Here is a 14,584-nt window from a genome sequence, read left to right as displayed (position 1 = left end):
TTTTTTTTTTAAGAGAGAGAGGTATGGGGGGGGCAGAGGGACAGAGGGAGGGGATCCCAAGAAGGCTCCATGCTCAGCATGTAGTGCCCACACTGGTCTCAGTTGATCTCAGGACCCTGAGATCATGACCTGAGCTGATAATCTAGAGTTGGATGCTTAACTAACTGAGCCACCCAGGCACCCCTGTCTTAGAATATTTTTTAAATTATATCTGTGTGAATGGAGATCCAGATAAGTTCCCTACATTATAATTGGTTGATACTAAGTTTCTTTTTCATCTGTATGCTTGTCCTTCCCTTCCCCCCTGCCCCCGCCGCCTTTACCTCTCTCTCTTTGGAGTTATTTTTTTGAAGAAACCAGGTTGTCAAGAGTTTCTCCATTTGAATTTTGCTGATTGCATCCCATTGTTTTATTTAATATTATTTTTCTGTAAATTGGTAGTTAGGTATAGAGGCTTAATCAGGTTCATGTTGAATTTTTTGACAATATTTTAGAAGCAATGTTGTGTCTTTGAGGCACATAATACACCATTACGTCTCTCTTTTGTGGTCATAGCCATTGTGATATCTTGTCCACAGTGGCTGATAGGAATGCTCTTGATTTCTTGAGGCTAGCTGTTGTTAGTAATCTAGTTTTTTCCCTCTGGGGATTTTTAGTAACTTTTTTTTACCCCTGAGTTCGGAGTTTTTTACAGGATGTGTCTCAGGTATGATACACTGCACTTGACAAGCCTTTTCAACGTGAAGACCTTCACCTCAGATTACTTTTTTCTCCTGTTTCTTTGTTTTCCCTCTCCACTGTCTCTTTTCTTGTTTTCTGACTTACTCTATCACTTTATTCAATTCTCTGCTCAAATGTTATCTTATCAAATCACATTGATCAATCTCAGTGAAAGCATCCTGCTACTGTCTTCTTATCCTGGCTTTATTTTTCTTTATAACACCTGATACGCATTTATAGTCTATTATGACTTAAATATAATGCAGGGACTTTTTTTTATTCACTGCTGTCTCCTTAATGTTTAAAACAGTGTCTTCTATGGGCCCCTGTGTGGCTCAGTCGATTAAGCGTCTGCGTTCAGCTCAGGTCATGATCCCGGGGTGCTGGGATGGAGCCCCACGTTGGGCTCTCTGCTCAGCAGGGAGCTTGCTTCTCCCTCTGCTTTTGCTCCCACTGTTTGTGCTCTCTCTCTGTCAAATAAATAAATAAAATCTTTAAAAAAAAATAGAACAATGTCTTCTACATAGTAGTGCTCAGTAATACTTGCTGAACTAATTATATTGGGTTGTTGGACTCATGGGTCATTCATCTTGATCTCTTAACTTTTATAGCATATTTTAAATGTATTTTTATTTCTTCTCTACATTTAGAATGTTTTTCTTTCACTATCTTCCAGCAACCGGTGAATGTTTGCTTTTGATAACTGTATTTTTAAATTCTGACATTGCTTGTTCTCTGGTCTTCTTCTCACTACACCATGTACTTATTTAATGGCTGCAGGGTCCACTTCAGTCTCTCTAAGTAGACTCCTCCACCCTTCCTTCTCCCCCATTAGATTATCTTCTGATGCCTGAATTTTCTTTATTCTTCCTTTGTTCATCTTGGTTCTTAATTTATTGTAGCTGGGTTTTTCTGGAAGCTGGTTTGGTTTTTCATCAGTAGCTGTTTAGATACAGTTCTCTAGGAGAGCTCTTTAAGTGGATGAGGTGGGCCTCCCAGTAGAGTGCTTAGGCCTGTGGCATGGCGGGGAAGGTAAGAAGGAAGGGTTCACTTGGCCCAACTATTCTGAATGGATTTAATTTAATTATCTTGCTGTGTGTTTCACAGCCAACTCTTCGTTGCTTCCAAAACTCTCTAAGAAAAGAATTCTACTTGTGTATTTGACTGTGGTTTTGCTTTGCTTTTATTTTTCTATCAGTTTCATCCTGCTTGGTTACATTTTGTAAAAATCTGGCAAAATGTCTTTTTTAGATGATTCTAGTATTATGGTTTCATTTCTTCTTTTTAGCTTTTTACAAGGTAATGTTCTTGAAAATGGTTAAAAATACATATGTTCATAGAGCAAAATTGGAAAGCTAATTTTCTTCTCTTCCCCTACAACTTTGACCTTCCTCTCGGGAAGTAACCACTGTTAATAATTTACTTATGTTATTTTTAACATAAATATGATTATCACTCTTTAGCTTATTTTGTTAACTTAATCATGTCTTGATCATTTTTCCATCTTATGAGTTTCTTGAATTTTTTCCAGATGTATAAAATTCCTCTTTTTACTAATGAGTTAAAAGTAATATCTTATTGTTTTAATTTGCATTTCTTGATTAGAAATTAAGTTGAACTTTTTTTTAAAGATTTTATTTATTTATGTCAGAGAGAGAGCACAAGCAGAGAGAGGCAGGCAGAGCAGGCAGAGGGAGAAGCAGGCTCCCCACTGAGCAAAGAGCCTAAAGTGGGACTCAGTCCCAGGATCCTCAGATCATGACCTGAGCCGAAGGCAGGTGCTTAACGGACTGAGCCACCCAGGTGTCCCAAGTTGAGCATTTTTTGATGTATTTTTTGATGCTTTGTATTTCATATTTTGTGAAATGCTTGACTTGTTTCTACCTTTGCCCATGTTTTTAGTTATTTCTTAATGATAACTAGACATTGTATGTTTTCTTATTTTTGCCATGAAAAAATGTATTTCACTAATATTTGCTTGTGGAGTACCTCTGTCTTATTTTATTTATGGTGGTGGTGTTTTGTTTCTTTTTTTTCCTCAGAGGTCTTACTATTTATTTAGCCAAATTTGTCGATTTTTTTTCCTTTGTGGATTTTCCATTTTATTTCGGTAGGACTGATGTTAGTGCTATCCTCAGTTACTTTACAGTTTTTATGCTATTATTGTATTTTTAAGTATCTGTCTTCTGTCACTTCAGTGGGTTCTTGGTAGGGAAGGGAATTAGATATGTGTGCTCAATTTGCCATCTTCAGCAGGAATTCAGACAGATATTTAATTATTCCATGTTCTAGGGTTTGTCTCCTGGCTTAATTTAATAATTCACTATCAAGAAGTTTCAATGCATGCAGTCACTCATAACATTAAATACGCTTCCATTTTATGCATTAAAAGTATTCTAAATTGAATTATTAGCAAGTAGAATGTAGGCTCTATTGAGGCCTAAACACACTAGCATAACTTAAAAATCCTTTTAAAATTTTATCCCTCAAAGTCTTTGTGATTAATAATTCTTGTACATTTGTGTACTTCCAGTTGGATATTTAAAACTTATTTTAACAAAAAGCAAACCTAAGATAACATACACACACATATTTAAAGTTTTTATTTTAACAAAAAGCAAACCTAGGATGTGTGTGCACACACACATGCATGCAGAATGGAGGTGTGAAAGACAGAACATGACAACACTGATACTTTAAGGGTTTTGAATGAGACATTTTGGGGTAAAGTTACTTTTTTAGAAAGAATGTATAAGTGTCACCCCTTCCACCTTGAGGATCATAATCGATAAGAAAAAAACATTATAATTTCCTAATACTAAGGATGAAGTAAATTAGCTTTGGAAGTGTAGTCATGTATTTGCAAATGATGCTTTAAAAAACAAGTCAGGATGATGAAAATTAAGGAATAGTAAAAAGACTTGAAGTCTGACCCTCGATCTTCAAATAATTTGTCATGTTACATTGTATGACCCACTTGACTTGTTTTCACATTGGTGAAATCTGTACTCACTCAGTGAAAATCTGTACTCCGGTTTTCTTATGCTAAGTTATTTCAGATACAAACTGTACAAAGCTTTGGCATCCACAGTGCGGGTATAATAGGCAGATGAACTCTGTGAATACATTCACCAATACTGTGTTATGGAGAGCTCAGTCACTTAAACTTTGGATAATTTTTTTTTTAAGATTTTATTTTTAAGTAATCTCTACATCCAACATGGCGCTTGAACTTACAACTCTGAGATCAAGAGTTGTGTGCTCGACTGACTGAGCCAGCCAAGCGCCCCAACCTTCAATAATTTTAAATGTAAACAGAGAACGCTAAGTTTATGGAGCATCATTTCTTCACTCATAGGATATGTATAGCTGTTTAAAATAAAGAAATTAAGCAAAGCCCACCTTCCACCCACTAAAAAGTTGGAAACAAACCCGTAGAATATATAGATAAAAAAAGTTCTTGTCAAGATTTACTTCCTTTGAAACATGGGAAGTGTGTATAAACACTTTGATCCTGAATCTCTAGTGCTGGTAACTTTATAAAATAAGGATTTTATTATTATAAGCTCAGGGAAGAAGAGCTCTTTAGCTGTGTGGTTGCTTCATAAGCTTATAGGCTTAAAAAATTATCTGAATTAGGTGAGAATGTAGATAGCAGAGTGATTCTTAGCCATTTGAAGTGTTTGGAAAAACACACAAAAATAAGATGAACATAGTATACATTCCGTTAAAAAATATTTATACACATTCATATATATTCCTGTAGTCTTGGTAAGAAATAAAGGCTGATGGTATATGACAGTGATATTTAGCTAGAACATTTGTGATGTGTTTTAAGGATCTACTAGTGTAGGTTCTCTACTCATTTAATAAAAATATCTCTAAGATTTGCTGTTACTTATTTACCCACATATAAATTCAAAGCACATTTCATAAAAGTACAGCTACTTCAAAATTTGTGATTTAGCATATAAGGGATTCCATAGTTGTATCACTACATACTGAGCCCTGGACCCAAGATAATAAATGAGCTTCAGGTATATTGCCCGGACATGCTAAATGTACTTCTTTTTTCTGGAAAATCTGGTATCGAAAAGGTCGGGGTTGCCTGGCTGACTTAGTCGGTAGAGTATGTGACTCTTGTTCTCAGGGTTGTGAGTTTGAACCCCATGTTGGGTATAGAGATTGCTTAAAATAAAATCTTAAGTTGAAAAAGGTTGTTGAGTGAAAAAAATTGAGTAGAACATGATTTGCTGACATGTTATTTATCTTTCATTGGCTACTGCTATCAATAGGAAATTCTTTTGGATTATTATCCAAGTGATCAATGTATTAAGTGAAAGATAAGTGGTAACCATATCTTGGGAGAAAAGGAAAATAAAGTATTGCCATTTTATAAACTTTTATGTAGACTTAACTTACTGTAGTACTAGACCTTGTACTTTAGAGATACCCAAGGACATTTTGCCTTAACTTTTACAGGAGAGAAATTCTGGGAAGGTAAGGGATTTGCTCAAAATTACATACTTAATAGAAGAGTAAGGTTTAGAACTCAGGTATCCCAACTTTGAGACCCCCCCTCTCCCCACCCATCATTATATTCTTCTGCTCTTAATTCTTTATCAGGCAATGATTTCTAGTTTGAAAAACAAATCACCATTTTTCAAAAATTTATGTTTTAAAATCTTTTTAACAGACTGCAGATTTTCTCTCACAATCAGTGAGTACAGATTTAGAATTTTAGATTAAAGATGGCTAAGCATGAAAATGAGCTTTCTGAGACTATGAACAACTTAGCACTTCAATTTGTTTTTGTCTCAAATTGCAATACTTATTAAAGCATTATTTCTTTACACAAAAGGCTATATTCTTTTTTTTTTTTTTTAAAGCTGTTTGGAGATATGTGTTGCTTTGGGGGAGATATGTAAAATATTCTTTGGCATCAAATAATTAAAATTGCAACTTTTTTTTTACAAGCTCTGTTTGTAGGCACAAATATAATTTATTGATTCATTTTTCCACATTAATTTTGGAATAGGGAGTAGTTTTTTAATTATTAGGATGTAGGAGGATCAGTCAGGGTCAGTAAATTGTTATTACAAAACCAGTGGAGTAGAATTGTTTATGGCCCTCCCTATACATTGTATTATCAGAATTTTCCATCTGTCAGTAAGTAAGTTTTTTCTTATATAGGACTAGCAAAGCTAACATTTGGGGGATCATGACTTTAAAAAAATATATTAGGAATTTAAAAGTTAAATAAATTGGAGGTAGAAGTGAGCACCCAAAGTTTAAATGACACCTGGACTTAACTAATGTCCAAAGCCAAGGTAGTTGAGGGCTATAATCTGTGTCTATATTCAGGGTTTTAGCATCAGTTATAGAAGTTTTATAGCAAGTGCATTTTTAAAAATTATAGTGTACTAACATTATTAATTAAAGTCCTCTTGATGAAAACTTATTTTATCTTAGAAAATGGCCTTAGGCATTCTCCTTTAATTTATTGATTTAGAACAAAGTGTTTGAAAAAGCGTATGAAAAGATTTAGGATAATTGCAATGCACATGGTGTCCAGCTTGCCAATGATATTTTTCCTTTTTTGTAGTTTATAAAACAAAGATTTTAAACTCCTCCCAGGATGGAATTTTACTTTTTCATTAATAAGCAATGTTTTACTCAGAGTTTCCAACATCAGCTTTCATTTTGTAATGTAGAAGCTTCCCTGTGGTATAAAGTGTTGGGACATTTTAATTAGGAAAAGAGATCATGGAACTCCATGTGATGGTACAGATTTTCCAGTGCTTCCATGTTCTACTAAATTGTAATGAAAAATACGTTAAATTTACATTAAATTATATCTGTTTTCGAAGTTGAGGAGTCACGGGAAAAAGGGATGGGATAGAAATTATGGAATGTTTTTGGGACTCCATGGTGGGAGGTGGGGTCAAAGAAGCCTTTTAATCATAAATAGGAAATTTTGACCAGGGCATTTAGGTTACATGGTTCTTTCCCCTTTTTGTTTGTTACAGGCAAAGGGGAAGATAGTGATGTACTCAGTATAAATGCAGATGCATATGACAGCGACATAGAAGGCCCATGCAACGAAGAAGCTGCTGCTCCTGAGGTCCCAGAAAATACAGCCCAAAGTGAAGCTGGTCAGATAGATGACCTGGAGAAAGACATTGAGAAAAGTGTGAATGAGATTCTGGGACTGGCAGAATCCAGCCCAAAGGAACCCAAAGCAGCCACCCTGACTGTTCCTCCACCAGAAGATGTTCAGCCTTCCGCACAGCAGCTGGAGCTGCTAGAACTTGAGATGAGGGCAAGAGCTATTAAAGCCCTGATGAAAGCTGGTGATATAAAAAAGCCAGCCTAGTTATTTGACTTGAATCTGAGTTCTAGGTGTGTTTGAGCAAAGCCACATCATCTAATTTTGTATATGACTTTTATTTTGAGTCTTATGTGATATTTCTCATGTAATCCTTATTAGATAAACTCATTTTAGGCCTAAAATACCTGTGATTTTTTTTTTTGGGTTGTTGTTACATTTATATATGTGTTACTGCTTTATGAATTCATGGCAAGTATCATTGGATAACCTGGATACTTTGTTAGATGAGCATTTAGCTATGTCTGCAAATTAATATCTGAAAAGCCATTAGCAAAGAGTCACTGTATTTTTTCCTTCATTTTAAAATGTTTTGGCATCAAATCTAAAAGCTTAAGAAAGATTGACCAAGCATGTTGCTCTTAAGGCTACCTATATTTTGTGGTAGAATATTAAATTATTGCTTCTAGATTTGTTAACAATTTAAGAAATTTAGTCATGCTTATATGCACTTCTAAAATAAGTCTGTCTTGAAGACACCTTCTGGGGGTGTGAATTTACTGGTAAAAACGGAATAACATGTTTTGTTTTAAGGCTTAGAGGTCTGAAATGGCTGAGAAAAATGTTTTTTATAAAAGAATAAAAGGACTTAATTTAAGGCCATTTTTAAAAATGTAGAAGTAATTGCCCAACTTTAATTCCAGCAGACAAGCAAATCTAACAGGTATTTGATATTATTGGATACTGTTCAAGTTTTTTTTCTTCAGTAAAAAGGGAACGTATTTTCATTTACATTCCAAGCTATTAGGAAAAGAATATTTTATTGTACAGGCTTTTATCTCATGTTTTTGCTTGAAGATCTGATGTGCTATAATTCCATGAATTAAAAATAATAAAGACTATCATTCTGGATCTGAAGACTTTTGATACATTTCCAAAAGCAATATTAATTTCCGGAAGCTTTGATAAGTCGATGTTATAATTAATCTAATTTTGTATAGTTTTTGTAAATAAATTAACATCCTGCACAATAACGGATACTTTTTGCTCCCATCACTAATTGTAGTTGTTTGATACCAAAATAAATTTAGGTAGAGACTCTTAAAATAAATTAAGTTTTTTTTTGAAAATATAAATCTGAAACCACTGTTTTTATACTTGCTAACAAATATACTATATTTTATTTGTAAACCATACTCTACTAATGTTGTATGAGGATTTTCCTCATACATAAAAACTTGCCGGGATTATGTTTTATTAGCTGGCTTAACTAGATGTAAATTTTAGAGAGTTTCTTGTGGAAATAGAGAGTGCTTATGAAACATGAGAGTTGCAAAGTTACACATTCATTTTTTTGTTGTTTCTGAACATGCCTTTAAATAATCCTGTCATTTTTTTTCCCCCCAGGGATCTTTCTAATGTAGCACAGGCCTGTATCATTTGAAGTACTCTTAGGCTGGTAAATGTGGGTATGATTTGAATAGTGAGTTCTGCTTCACAATGGAAAAGCACTGGTTATGGCAAAATACTTTTTTATTCCAACTGAAAGCTAAAATAATAACAAAGTAGTATGGAACAAACTCTGTTGTTGCTTACTAATTATAAAATGCAGTAGATGACGCTTATGTGATTAAACATATAGCAGTAGACAAGGGTCTGAGTGCTTTGTAGGTGCCTAGTTACCACCTTCATGAAGCATTGTGTGTCTGCTCTGTTCAGTGTGCAGAATGGTCTAGGGGATATTTGACTAGAGTGGTATGTGTGAGGTAGAATGAGCTGAACAAATTAGAAGCCACTTAGTTTCCTACCTTGGAAAAATCAGCTCTTATTCTTACTGTTTTGTTTTGTTTTTTATTGTTGAAAGACACAAGAGCTTTTTGAAAAATGAATGGCTTTGGAGAATAGGAATATGTTTGTTTTAGGAAAGCCTAAGTAATGGGAAGATAGCATATATTGATCTAATGCTGCCATTTAAATCGTTAGCTCACAGGTATTTATTAAATACCTCTGAGGTGTTAGTTTTTTCAGAATCTCAAACTCAGGGATGTTACAGTATAGATTTTAGCACAGAATAGACTGAGTAATAATGAAGATACAGGTGTTACTGCTTTTTATGCTCCTCCCTTTTGCCAAGGTAAGGAGAATTTTTAAGTAGTGTGTAATTAGTAAATTAGAGCAAAAAAATTTTTGACAGCCTTATTTTTTATCCAAATTGAACTAATCCTGGTGTTTGAGGAACTTGACCCAAACTTGAATGATAGGTGGTAACTGATAATAACAGGTCCTTTGCATTAGGCCTTGGGCCACTTTTTGATGTTCCTGCTAATTCACATGCTCATATATAAAGCCTATTACACCAAGTAGCCAGTGTAACATACTAATTATGAAAAATTTACCAAACCCCCAGATCCTTTTGATGAATGCCATCAACTCCTTTATAAACTATCAGGCAGTGTATTTTTTCCTTATAAATCTTGTTGCCACAATCCACTTTCAGCAAATTATTAGATTCTAGGGCATGATTAGCTGAGTAAAGGTGTTCTGAATCATTTGAACAGTAAAACAAATTGCAAGAAAATAAATATTTTCAGTGACATTTTCAAGGTATTCAAAGAAGGAATGAACCCACAATTCGGGCTAACTAAAGTTGGCAGCCTAAAAATTTCAAAAATTCTCAGTTCTATTCCATCATGAAAAGTAGTAAAAGAGTTCAGTTAGAGATATTTTTCCTTTATTGTACCTGTTTAATCCTCAAGTCAAACACCAATATGCTTTAACTTAAAACTATTAGTTTTTTTTATATTTTTCGTTGTCTTTCTTTCTTTTTTTATGGTAGGGGGCAGGTTATTTGCTTGTTTTAATGTTAGTCTTTTCCCTATCAGATGCCTTTCTTGAACATTTCTAGTCAATGAAATAAGGCATAATGGCATATGTAGCCTTGCTATGTGATGCCCTTGTTGGATTTGCAGTTGCCTTTCTGTTTTCTTTCAAGTATATTCCCTTTTTAAAACAAAAGAAGGCTAATTAATATTATCAATAGGAACACAAATGTATTTGCTTGATAATTAATCATTATTTAAAATGCATTGTGATGAAATGAAAAGTGTGTGAGTTCAGAGCAGAGGGTTCTGATCTGCACAAACCACCTATGTAACCTTGGAAAGTAACTAAAATGAGGAAAATAAATTGTTAGCCAATATGTAAGATTTGTTTCTGCTATAATACTCTGTGATTTCAGTACATAATACTGTACAGTTTGGTAAGCTGATTTCTTACCTCTTCCCTTCCTCTTTTCCCGATTCAAAAATGAAGCAGTTTGTTTATTTTTTTAAAAGATTTTTTTTATTTATCAGAGAAAGAGCAGTGGGGTGTGTAGGAGCAGAGGGAGAGGAAGAAGCAGGCTCCCGGCTGAGCCGGGAGCCAGATGCGGGGCTCAATCCCAAGACCCTGGGATCCTTACCTGAGCAGAAGGCAGACATTAACCAACTGAGCCGCCCCAGGCGCCCCTGAAACAGTATGTTTAATCTTTTCTACTACAGTGGTGCTGGATATGAACAACAATCCAGTTTTTGGTTTTTTACTTTTTTCATTTTGCCTGTTAGAGTCTTTATTGTCAGGATCTTTTGGTAAGTATACTGTCTGGAATTATTCACATTAGCCCATAAATGTAAGATAACTTTAATTTACTGTTTTATTTAATTGCAAGATAATAAGTAGGTAATTTTAAGTTAGCAAAGGGTTTTTTTCCCCCCAAGTCTTATAATGAAAAACAGAACTTTCCTTCCCTGTTCTTTTTATACCAGCTCTTGGTACTAAGAGATAACCACTTTCAAATCTTTTAGTGATTTTTCTATTTATCTCTGTATTTCTAAGTAACGTGATTATTATGCTATTTCTTGATAGTTCAGTTTTAGGTTTTATTGATCTATTTTGGAATATGAAGATGAAGATCTATTCCTTTTACCTCTTCCCTAAACACATACCTTCCTCCTCCTCTCAATACGGTGCAGTTACATCACACTTTTGGGTAACATCCAATATTTACACTATTTTGACTATGTAAATACTGTTCACAATGGGGTTGTGTGGTACCTGTAATTACATTTTCTTTTTTGGTCCAATTATGTTTTAAGTTTTTGGAAATTAATACTTTAATTACCTTATTATTTCATTTGCTCCGTGTTCTATGTAACACACATTAACTTATACCCTAACTGTCCTTCAGGATTAAAAATCTCTTCTCAGTAGGTTCAAATACATTATATAATCTAACTTTCCCTATTTTTCTCTAAAGACATTCCTCCTAGAACTCTGTTTTATACTAATCTGGACTGGTTGTTCTTCACCTCTCATGTTGGATATCCCAATTTCCTGAATCTTCTGTCATCTTTTAGTTTATTCCCTCATTTTGCTGGTATACCTTTTCCAGCAGCTTCCTGCGAAAGAGTGCAGGAACAGTGAATTGTTTTGATTCATTGGTGTGACGCTGCATGGCTCTGTTCTATCTATACACTGAATTGAAAGATTATGTGAATGTTGATGTCTAGGCCGAAATCGTCCCGAATTTTATAGGATTACTCCCATGCCTTCCAACTTCCACTGAAGCTATTGTCATTTTGATTCTTGATACTTAAGTGTGGTCTTCTGTTTGTTTCTCCGCAGAAACTGTTAGAATCTTTATTCCCAATATTCTGAAATTTCTTGATGATGTGTCAGAGAATGGATCTTTTTCATACATTGAGTTAATCACCGGTGAGCTTTTTTAATGGGAAAATCAGTGTCATTCAGGTCTGGGAAATTTTTAAATATTACTTCTTAGAAAGTTCCTTTCCTCTTTTTTTCCCCCAAATCTATTTTTGGAACTCCTTTTATTAAGATACTGGTACCCAGCCTGATTATTACATTTTTTTTTAACTTGTATTTTCTGTTTTTCATCTTTTTCTTCTACTTTCTTGTATATTTTCTCAGTATTCTCTTCCAGTTCTTCCACTGATTTTTAAAAAAGTTTCTATTTTTAATATCTCAAAGATCTTTTTATTTTTTATTCTCTGAGTATTCCCATTTTTTTAAAAAATATTCCCTTTTAAAAGTAGCATTATGCTCTTGTGTATGTAGGGCAATGACTCCACCCTGGTGTCCAGGTGACCTTGCTCGATCCTAGTAGGCCATGCAGACAGAGCTTGAACCTCTGACCAGCCTACATCTTGGTGTAACAACCTGCAGTCCTCCGAGGAACATGGCCAGACAGGTAGTCCTGTGAAGAGTCTCACAAGAACATTTTATTCACCTTTCTTGAGGGAGGCTCCCTGTCTTGCAGAAAGATGTCTTGAATCCAGTTTTCCCGTCTGCCTACCAGGTTTCTTTGAAACCTGAGACTTTTTATTATGCGCCACTTTAGGGCACAACTGCAGGCTATAAAATTGCTTAGCTGCAGCATGGCATTAGCTCCTCAGTAGTAGGGTGTCTCATCAGTCCTCTTCCTTCCAGTTCCTTTTACTTTGGTGTCTCCCTGCACAAGGGCCATGATGACTTGGCATCTTTGACTACTGTTTTCCACTGTAATGTAAGTAATAACCTGCCTGAATCTGAAAAGAGCTCATTGTTTTTCTTAACTGACTAAATTTGCCAGGCCTTGATTGACCCTTGCATTGGCCCTTGGTGGATGTAACATTTTACTTTTCTGAGGATGTTAATTTTAGTGGTTGTTTTCAAGTTTTCTTCTGCTTTTTGTCTTCTGTTTTCTTCAAGTTAATTTTTTTTTTAAAGATTTTATTTATTTATTTGACAGAGAGAGACAGCCAGCGAGAGAGGGAACACGAAAGGGGGAATGGGAGAGGAAGAAGCAGGCTCAGCGGAGGAGCCTGATGTGGGTCTCGATCCCATAACACTGGGATCACGCCCTGAGCTGAAGGCAGAAGCTTAACGACTGTGCCACCCAGGCGCCCCTAAGTTAATGTTTTTCTTGTTTTGTTCTCTATCTAATGTTTTCTCAGATTTCCTTGAATCTTTGGTAATATTTGGCTGTTTTCATGTATAAGACACTAAAAAGCTGTTTGGAAGTTGTTTATGGATGAGGCGCTTTAATGGGTGCAATTCACTTTTCTCTTGTGTTGGCTATTCACTCTCAAGACTTTTTACTTAATCCCCCAATTTCTATACGCTAACCCTGCTCTTAACCACTTGGTATGCCTGAGTTTACCATTTCATGCTTCAGCTTTGCTCAGGTCTTCTGTGAAGTTGGTGAATGAATGGTAACCTTTTGTGAGGTGACCAACTTTTCTTTCTTTCTTTCTTTCTTTCTTTCTTTCTTTCTTTCTTTCTTTCTTTCTTTTTTTTCTAAGATTTATGTACTTATTTTCGAGACAGCAGGAGAAGGCATATGAGTGGGGGGAGGGGCAGAGGGAGAGAATCTTCAAGCAGACTCCCCACTGAGTGTGGAGCCTGATGCAGGGCTCAATCCCTTGATCCATGAGATCATGATCCGAGTGGAAACCAAGAGTCGGATACCCAACTTACTGACCCCAAGACCAGCTTTGATGTTTCATCTGCTGCTCTCTGTCTTTGGGTCTTTGTTACGGAGCTTCACTTGAATTTGTGTTTAGAATCAAATGGCTTCTTAGTTTCATCTGTCTATAGGCCCTTAGGTTGCAATCTTCACTGGCTAAATCCTTCCCACTCGTTTATTTATACTCCAGCTTCCCAAATTTTCTTGACCCATCTCTGTCTTCTCTGCCACTGTCTATCTGAATAGTTTGGTGCTTTTAAACTCTTTACTTTCCAATTTAGTGGACTTTCATAAAGGCACAGTGGCAAATGTGTTTAGGATGCTTTGTTTAAGCATATACTATGTTTTTTTAATGTGTTTTTACTTTTGTCAATCGTAAATTTTTTTTTTTCTAAATTCCATGTGTAGATTAATGTAGTATCTTAATTGGTTTTAAGTGGAAAGGTATAAGAGAATACACAAGGATGACAGCTGATTAGAATTAGTGGTAACCTGAGGCTGGCAAGGACACTGTTGCTTAAAAGTGGCCATATTTACTTCTTTCTTTCACTGCAGTAATTTTTACTAGAATATGTGTTGGTGTTTTTCAGTGTTCATGTTCTCAGATATGCAATGTGCTCTTCCATTATGTAATTTCACATCCTTTTCTTTTTTTCTTTTTCTTTTCTCTCTTTTTTTTTTTTAAGATTTATTTGTTTGAGAGGGTGGAGAGGAAGGGGCACAGGGACAGGGAGAGAATCTCAAGAAGACTCCCTTCTGAGCGTGGAGCCTGATGCAGGGCTCAATCTAACAACCCTGACATCACGACCTGAGCCAAAAGGACGCTTAGCTGACTGAACCACCTATGCACCTCTATTTTCTTTTTAATTTCAAGAATATTTCCTTGAATTATTGTTGTGTTTGTTCTTTTGCCTTGCTTTGGTTTGCTTCTGGATTTCCTATCATTTGCATTGGGTCTTCTTGTCTATCCTCAATATATGTCACTTTTTTGTCAATTTTTTAATCTTCATTTTGAGTTAAAATTTTTTCCC

General features: G+C 35.2%; 1 protein-coding gene across 1 annotated transcript in view; it reads left to right on the top strand.

The window, feature by feature from the left end:
• CAAP1 (caspase activity and apoptosis inhibitor 1) overlaps positions 1-10,247 on the top strand; it is a 48,291-nt gene extending 38,044 nt beyond the window's left edge. Inside the window, exon 6 of the mRNA XM_002929089.4 lies at positions 6,750-10,247. Within this exon, the coding sequence (XP_002929135.1) occupies positions 6,750-7,096 (347 nt within the window). The 3' untranslated portion in view covers positions 7,097-10,247. The remainder of the gene's footprint in view (positions 1-6,749) is intronic.
• Positions 10,248-14,584: the final 4,337 nt, after the last annotated feature.

Source organism: Ailuropoda melanoleuca, chromosome 7 (assembly GCF_002007445.2).
Source record: "Ailuropoda melanoleuca isolate Jingjing chromosome 7, ASM200744v2, whole genome shotgun sequence".
NCBI lineage: Eukaryota > Metazoa > Chordata > Mammalia > Carnivora > Ursidae > Ailuropoda > Ailuropoda melanoleuca.
The sequence above is the reverse complement of the archived record's forward strand: the minus strand, read 5'-3'. Positions and strand labels throughout refer to the sequence as shown.